General features: G+C 36.7%; 1 protein-coding gene across 1 annotated transcript; it reads left to right on the top strand.

Moving 5' to 3' along the window:
- The first annotated feature begins 503 nt into the window (after positions 1 to 503).
- LOC104238731 (E3 ubiquitin-protein ligase RSL1) lies at positions 504 to 5,929 on the top strand. The gene is made up of 3 exons (XM_009793192.2): positions 504 to 1,263; positions 2,983 to 3,752; positions 5,567 to 5,929. The coding sequence occupies exons 1-3, from the start codon at positions 571 to 573 to the stop codon at positions 5,754 to 5,756; spliced, it is 1,653 nt and encodes a 550-aa protein (XP_009791494.1). The 5' UTR covers positions 504 to 570; the 3' UTR covers positions 5,757 to 5,929.
- Positions 5,930 to 9,372: the final 3,443 nt, after the last annotated feature.

Below are 9,372 nucleotides of genomic sequence, written 5' to 3' on the forward strand. Positions count from 1 at the left end.
GCTCGGACTTAGCTATTTGAGGAGACTTGAGATGTAGCTGCATGGCGTCCGCAGCCCCGAAGTCCCCATTTATTTCCCCAATTACTGTTTATTTTGTTTCAAAACAGTCTTATTTGTCTAAAATTTATTTATAGTATTCTAGATGCTCGTGTATTCGTGACTCTAAGTTTTGGGATATGTTTAGTTTTTGTTGTCCGGTGTTATATCACTCTATTTCAGACTTTTATTATTATTGTTGTCAATGTTTTGTTTTAAATTGGTAAAAATAAATAATTAATCTAGCTTATATTAGCTTGCCTAGCAAGTGAAATATTAAGCGTATTACGGTTACGACGGTGAAATTACGGATGGTGACACGAAAGATAACAAATATATGGTAAAAAGAAAGAGAAAAAGAGGGAGTTGTAACTTTTTATGCATATTCAATTTGAGATTGTGGAAATATGGATAGATTACAGGGACATTCTAATAGCGGGAAAGTACTCCAGTCGTTGAGATTCCAATTATTATAAAGGGGTGGCAGGGACCCATTTTTACTACTCCTAAAACACAAATACTGCTTGTTCCAACATGTCATTCGACGTAGACACTGAAGACCTCAAAACTCTCGCCGCCGAGCAACGCCGTGAACTCATGGCGGCGCGTGACGTGGACTCCGACTTGGACTTCGCCTTTCAACTCCAACTCCAAGAAGCTATAAGCGCCTCCTTATCTCTTCAACCCTCCACCTCTACCTCCACACCCACCCCCACTCCACTCCCCTCCAACCCCAACCCAAATCCCTCTTTCGCTGAAGTACAGTCATCAGAACTCCTTAATCTCGAGCGAGAAATCGACGATCGCAAGCTCAGTGAATTGGAATTTCGAAAATTACGCGACGATCTTCACCAGCGAATTCACGATCACCGTGTTGCTCAGGAGATACTTCGTATGCCGGAGGATGAGTGGCAAAATGATGGCGATAATTTCGAGCGTCCGTTCGGGGAAGGCACGTCAGAAAATGTGGACAAGGAGGTTTTTAGGGTTTATTTCAAGGGTTTGGTGGAGAATTATTCACCGAAGGTGGTTTTTGGTGGGATTGGAGTTGCCATATGCGATTCGAGAGATGAATTGTTGTTCGAAATGAGGAAGCCTTTTTATGGAAGTGCGATGAATCGCCAGTGCATTGAGTTTAAGGCCCTTATTGAGGGTTTGAATGCTGCCATCGCTTTGGATTTGAAAAGGGTCGTGTTCTATTGTGATTACTTTCCCATTTTCCAATTTGTAAGTCCCGCACGCATGTTTCATTTTATCAGTTAATTTTGTCTTGGTGTTTAATGTGATTTTCACTTAAGGGATTCAAACTATGAAGTAAACGCATGAAGAAGTCTAAGGGAATTCAACATATATTATAAATTTTTGATGTATAATTCAACATATATTGCATATACATTTAAAAACACAGAATTTTGGCCTATATACAGAGTGTAATTTTCCCATGAAGGGGTAGGGTAACTCTGCTTGGTTGGTCCATAGGCTAGTTATATAAGGGATATAATGCAAGGATTGTTATAAGAATAATAATACCTGTACAGTATTGCTAATACTGCTATTAGTTATCTCATCACCTAACATTTTATCAGTTAATCAGTTAATATTCATGGTGTTTCAATATTGGCGTTGCAATGTGAGGTTTTGTTGTCCATAGGCTAGTTATACATAGATTAGATATCCCAGCACCTAACCTTTTTTGCCTCGGCCAATATTTGAACCCTGGTCTCTTGAGATTCATTCATAATCATTGATCATTAAGTCACACCCTTGGCGGAACCAGAAATTCTTATAAGGGGATTTATACAAAATGTATAAATGCCACATGTAGTATTTTTGAACCACTTGCCACATTTTGTTTTACTTCATGAGGATTCAAAAATTTATATATTTATACACAAAAAATTATGTTTCCCATGCTGCAGTGTAATTTTTGGGTGAAGGGGATTCAATCCCCACTTCCTTACATGTTGTTCTGCCACAGCACCCTTGGGCGCCCTTCCATTCCATTTTGTAGACAGTATTTGACTGGACAATAGAAGAAAGATTAAGATAATGGTTAAAAGATTAGTTTGATTGAGAAAAAAATACATCAAATGCAACATGCGAATAGTAACGAGTTTGAATTCTTGGAAGTTGTGAAAATTGTATGCAAGTGGAATGATGTCAAATGATTCGTGACATCCCAAAATTGAATTAGTGCCGTATAAATTGGGACGAACCGACGAAGGGAGTATTAAGCTTTACACCGTAAAGTCCAAGCAACTAGGATCAGTAAAGAGTTTTTGGGCTTTCAGTAAATCTGTTTTTTGACTTCTGGGACTCCAGAAGATTAGTGACTGGAGCTCATTCCTAGCTATCTACTGGCACATTGTTCTTCTATTAACAAAACATATCAGGTTACATGGTTATCAAAAAATACATATCAGGATACATGTAAATATAATGTTTGTCCAGGTTCATGAAGCAAATCAATACAAGGACATTTCTATGTTCTGGATTAACGAGCTAAAGATTTTCCTGACATAAAAATAGTACGGGATCGCTGTATTGTCTGCCTGGTATTGTGAGAAGAATGATCTCATATGTGTAAGCCTACATAGATATCTGAGGAGCTGTTTAATTGAATGTTATCTCAATTTTACGATTTACACAAGTCAAAGGTTTCCTTCTGCAGTCTTTTCTTTTAAGATACCTTGACAAAAGAATAATTTATCTTTCCTAAAAGTTATGGCTCAAACTGGTTTGTTGCCTTTGTTAATTGAATTTATTTTTGTCTATCAACAGTAAAGGGAAAAAGGGATTCTATACTTGGTAGGGTAAGTTTTAGCACAAAATTCAAGATCTACTACCTTACTGTTTGGTTTTGCAGTCATATCTTGAACTGCTGAATATCACTCAAGCTTTCTACAGTGCTTAATTTGCTGAAATCATGTGTTTTGGGAACTGTAGATTACAGGCCGATGGTCAGCCAAACAGCGGAAGGTTGCTGCTTTACTAAATCAAGTGGTTCTGCTTCGACAAAAGTTTTTGTTTTGCCAGCCTTCATTTGTGTCTCGAAATGAAATTATTTTTGCATTTAAATTTGCAAGAGAGGCAATGGCTTCCCAAATTAAGAAAGTAGCAGAGTCAGCTGCTTCTGGAAATGTGTACGAAACTTGTGTTATTTGTTTGGAAGAGACAGATATTGGCAAGATTTTCTCAGTTGATGGTTGTAGGCACCGCTATTGTGTCTCCTGTATGAAACAACATGTTGAAGTGAAGCTGCTTCATGGTATGGTGCCTAAGTGTCCTCATGCTGACTGCAATTCTGATCTAAAACTGGATAGCTGCATTAAATTTTTGACCCCCAAGTTAATTGATATGATGAAGCAACGCATTAAGGAAGCTTCTATCCCTGTGACTGAAAAAGTTTATTGCCCTTACCCAAAGTGCTCAGCATTAATGTCAAAATCTGAAGTTTTAGAATATTCTAAGGGGGCCTTTGTAGTAGCTGAAAGATGTGGAATCAGGAAATGTACGACATGCAATGGCCTGTTTTGCATCGATTGCAAAGTTCCTTGGCACTCGGGTATCACGTGCTCTGAGTATAGAAGGAGAAATCCTAATCCTCCAGAAGATGTTAAGTTGAAAAATCTGGCAGCAGTGAATTTGTGGCGCCAATGTATAAAGTGCAACCACATGATTGAACTTGCTGCAGGGTGCTATCACATGACTTGCAGGTAAAGACATGGGTGTTCAATTTCCATTTGTTTGACCCAAACATGAAATAAGTAAACTCTCAAATTGTGTAATCACGTTAGTCAAATGACATCCCTTTTTCCTTGATGCAAGTAGTATGTCCTGTCAATATGTTTCATGCTATCTAAATTATTCTTCAGTTTGATGTGATTTTAGGATATGAACCCACTGCTAAACCAGCTTAACCCAAATATAACCATTTGCTATTTATGATCTCCATGATAGTTAGACTGGATCAAGTAAACACTATTAAACTATATGCTCCACTCTATTGTTGAACTGGAAGTTTGTCGCTGCCTTGCATCATCATCCCCCCCTCTTCAAGAAAAAAAGATCAAGAATAACCCAACTTGTTGCATGTTGTTGGACATGCCTATTGAACCGAACGATATGGCATCTATTATAGTCTGTTCTACATATTCATGCGTTGAACCAAACCCTGCTGATCTTTTTTTGGTTACTTTTTGACTGCTCTTTCTTTTCACTTGTAACCTCTATTGCAGTATCCATTCTTTCTTAACGTGACTTTGTTGCATGCGAGGCCTCAGCGATAAAATAGTTTGTTCTACATACTTATGCCTGCTATTGATCTTTTAAAAGATATTCATGCTAGCTATTTTTGCACTCTGATTACTTGTTCAATTCCTATTTCAGTGATATTAATAGATCTTTCAACTGTGGTGTCCTGCTCTGGCATTACACTGTTGCTTTCTATTTCATCCCCCATCCCCTCCATATTGGTGGAGCGGAGGACTTAGGTTATCCAGCTGGTTCAATATCCGCTGGACATATTCTTAAGCATTTTAGTGATTATACTTATCAATAAAGAGTATTTTAGGCACCCAAGGGTGTCGCCTAGTGGTCAATGAAGCCTGAAAGAACCTTAAGCTCTCAGGTTCAAATCGAAGAGGTGGCAATAAAACACTAGGTAATTTCTTCTCATTCGTTGAAGCCTTGGTGGGAGTTACCCGATACCTATATTGGTGGGAGGTAGTAGGTATCTAGTGGAATTAGTCGAGGTGCGCAAAAGTGGTTGTACACCACTATAATCAGGAAAAGGAAGTACGTTAGTGAATATATTTGTGCAATATTTTACTGGAAGTTTACTCTCCGGGTTCAGTGTAGAGGTACATGTTTCCAACGTAATGAAAGTGTGCTACCTCTGGTCTTTGCGGATAATGGGAGATTGACATCTCTTGTGTAAGCCTGGGTTCTTATACATACGACTACTCTCCGTATTAATGTCATGACATTGGATGAACTCAGAATAAGTATATCGGTTCTTTTTTTCTTTAACAATTCTGGCTAATATGTCTTGGTCTGTTTTTCAACTTATGGTAGTGACCACTTTCCAACTAACACTTGTATGTACGGGTTAGTACCTGCACTTTCTGCTTTAATTGATCATATTAGTACCCACAGATAATAAACATCTTTTATTCCTGCTCTGCATTGGGAGCCATGTATAGGAGGTCGATAGATTATTGCATATGAATTTATTTTTACCATTAAAAAGTACTCCTATGAGATCTTAATATGTGCTACAGTGCTAGAAGGACAACCAAAAGTCTGAGGGGGTAGAGGTAGTGACTATTATATTTTTTATTTTTCTGTGTAATAGAGCCCGAAGACCGAAGATGAACTAGTGATCTGTTCTCTTAGATGTTTCGCTCTTCCTCACTTGTGGTCACACGTGATACCTACTTGACTACTCAATTTCTGTCTCTGTTTATTACAATTGTGTAGTGTTGTATATATATAACTATATTAACAATATTTTTGCCTGTTTGTACAGATGTGGCTATGAATTTTGTTATACATGCGGGGCACCATGGAAGGACAAGAAAGCATCTTGCTCCTGTAAGCTTTGGGACGAGGATTACATTTTAGATTCTGATGAAGATGATGAGGAATTTGATGATGATGAGGAATTTGATGATGATTATTATGAATCCGATTCTGATGATTATTTTGGAGTGTTGTAGTGGCCTGCTTCCTGTTGCATCATTCCTTATGGTGGTACTTGACTATACTTACTGAATGTACATACTTGTCTATTCTGAATATTTGGTCAAGCTGGGGAAAATTTGCTATAGAAATTAGCACATTTTGTGGCGTATTGTCTTATAAATTGATTATGTGACGTGAGTCATGGTCACTCCGTGTCTTTTTTCTTAGCGCTTTCAGATTTCCTTTCTTTCATTTTTGGCGGTGAAGCCCGAGAAAATTGTGTATTTTCAGATTTCCTTTCTTTCACAACATGTCTTTTTTCTTAGCGCTTTCAGATTTCCTTTCTTTCATTTTTGGCGGTGCAGCCCGAGAAAATTGTGTATTTTCTGAAGGAAGCTTGGAGGGCGCACTTTTTATGCTCAAAAACAATCATCCTTTGATTATAAAAGACTAAAATTACTTATTTCCTTTTTTAAGTACTTCCTCCTCCGTTCGCTTTTACTTGATCACTTTGAACTTTTCACGCATACCCCTTAAGAAACAATGATTGACATGAGTATTTTACCACAATATCCCTATTAATTAATACATAGCCTCAATATTTAAAACCAAATTCCCATACGCAATTATTAGAGCTAATATGAAGTTCCGCATATTAAGAAAGCAATATTTAGAGAAAGAAGGCCAACTTCCAACTGGACTAAAGTGTGATTCCGGACTAGTAGATGATGTACACCTTGCGAGATGCTTGCCTTAGAATTGTGATGTATATTTGCTCTACTTTTGTTCCTGCTAAGGTTTCTGAATCAATGCGTGTTAACAATTTCACGTTCATATACCAATAAAGAGTCAAAGACGGTATAATTCATACTTAAAAGGGAATTGGGTCACAAATATTCCTTTACTATGCGAAAGGATCATTTATACCCTCTGTTGATATCCAATTTTTCCTCACATATTTTAGACACGCATATATACTTTCAAAATAGTACATATGCAGTTATAAGCATGCATAAGTTATTTTTTAATAATTTTTTCATAGTTTTAAAAGCTCCAAATCAATGTATTTCTTCTCTTTTATTATATAAATATCCAATAATTATCCTTCAAATTACTTTTGCGATGATTTAGTCATCTAAATTTATTATTTATGCCAACATAGTGTTTAAATATTTTTAGTGCATTTTTTGTAATTACATTTACATTTTTTAGGCTAAATTGCACATCTTTGCCATAATAGCTCATACTAATATCTAATTACTTTATTTATGCATAAACTGGTCTTTTATAATTTTAAAATATTAAATAACTATTTGAAATCATTTTAGTATACAAAGATATTTTTTGGTATTCATTTCTTATTTTTATAAATTATTTAGTTATTAAAATTAGCTATTTAAAATTTGGCCCTATTTTTATTCAAATTTGACCCAATCAGCCCAATTTTTAACCTAAACCTACCAAGCCCAAAACTTAATGCTCGACCCGGCCCCAATCTCATTCAATCTCGGTCGTTGATCATAGAGATTAACGGCCACAATTAACCCTTTCCTTTTTTAACCAAACGACCCCCCAAAACTCGGCCATTTTCTCACCAACCGTCGCCCTAAAATCCCTTTCCTCTCCAAAAGCCTTCAAGCCCTAACCCTAATTTACCCATATTGCCGGTCATCTGCTGCCTTTCATGGTGTTTTCCCACCACCATTTGGCCTCTAATGGCCTCTCTTACGTTGGCATTGCCATCTCTAAGGTCCTCCAGGGACCAGGGTCAGTCCGCTTGCATCTATGGCCCACGATTTTTCATTTTCTCTAAACTAGGGTTTCCGGAAATTTCTTTTTTTCCAAAACATTTGATAATTTTGAGTGTTTAATCTTCTGTTTCCTATATGTTTTAACCGATTTCGTTACGTTTGCTCTAACCTTAACTCGTTTATACTAAAAGCCCTAATTTTTCGGCATTTTTTGTTTGGTTTCTGAGCTACTTGTGTACTGACTTTGTCCTTGCTTTGGTTCTGTGATTTTTCTTTAGCCAATTAGATGTCTTGTGATTTTCTTATCCTAATATGCCTCTACTGAGTTTCTTGGTTCAACTTGTCTACTGACTCTATATGTCTATGTTCATTCCGACTATTCATGGTAAACCAATATTTTTCTACTTAAATCAGTGTTGTTTTGAATTTTGATTTACCAATGTGTGTTGAGCCATGACTATTCTTTCCTTGCCTGTTTGGATTGTCTGTCATATTTGCTGACTCTTTACGTGATTTTCTGTTAAACCCTGGACTATTCTGAAGTTCTTATTTTGGTTTGATTGAAACTCTTTTATTTAACAAAACCTTTGATTCTTACTGCTCTACTCGGTTTGATTAAACTTCTTGCCTTAATTAGTTTTCTCTTGCCTTATTTGTTATTTGTTAATTCTTGCCAATTATTTCCTTAATTGAACTCATGTTCTTTTACCCCTAATTACCTACTCTATACTCAAGCCTTACTTGATTCCCTTCCTTAAATATCTGTCATACTTTTACCGTTGATTGATTATCCCTTGATTAAGGGGAAGACTTACTGATTTTACGTGTGTGACTGATTTTGTGAATTTTTCTAATTGCTACATAATTGATCCCTTGCCTTATTTTGTTTAACTCTTGATTATTATATAAACTCTCTCTTATTTTAACTTTTGGACACGAACAATAGTTCAAAACTACCATTTTTACACTCTAAAAAGGCTCTCTCTGCTCTCCTTGCTACTTGTGATCTCTGTTGTTCTAGCCGGCTGAAAGTCAAGGCTAAAAATTGCACAATACCTTTCTCACATATTGTGTTTTTTCATTCTTTAACTAGGTATGCTTCTGATTAATTTTAAGAATCAAAACCTATGTATTTACTTACTGCTTTATTCCATATAGCCTGAGTCCATTCTTGCCCCTGTTTACTGCTTACCCACCATGCCTAATACTGCCTATTCAAATTTGTAATTAGCATGTTTACACTTTACTTACTTGTTTTCTATCTTGTTTAACATGTCTACATATGAAACTAAGCTTGTTTGACTGACTACTGTTTATCTAGCATGCATGGACTCTGCCTTTGTGTAATTAGCATGCCTTCACATATTGATACTTGCCGAGCATGCCCATCTAAGTCTTTGCATGTTCTGCCTCACTCCTGCTAAGTTAATTACTCTCCCTAGAATGGCTTCAATATGTTTCTGTTGTGATCTTTGCTGCATGACCTGCACTCTACCTACTAGTTCTATAGAAGCCCCTCAAAAATCTATGTATCATGTTGTTTGTGTGCTTCATTAAGGTGTACTCTCTATGTTCTCAATCCCTCTTCCCTTGTGTGAAGGTTGCTTTCCAAAGTACTCCCTAAAACTGTTTGTTTCATGAGTTGTGTTCTGATTGCAAAATTGTTTCTTTACACTTTCCTCAAACGATCACTAATGGTTTTCAGAAGTTCTTTTCAGTCCTAAGACCTTTCTTTTAAACTTTTTCAAACCGTTATGCACTTTCACTTATCCTAGAATACTAGGTCCTGCCCCTCTGGTATGTGTACTGCTTAGAGACCCTTGAGATCTATTTGAACTCTGTATCAGGGCTGGCACTTCCACACTGCACAATAATCAATTGTTATTTGAGAAAGGTATAG

This window comes from Nicotiana sylvestris, chromosome 11, assembly GCF_000393655.2.
Source record: "Nicotiana sylvestris chromosome 11, ASM39365v2, whole genome shotgun sequence".
Classification (NCBI taxonomy): domain Eukaryota; kingdom Viridiplantae; phylum Streptophyta; class Magnoliopsida; order Solanales; family Solanaceae; genus Nicotiana; species Nicotiana sylvestris.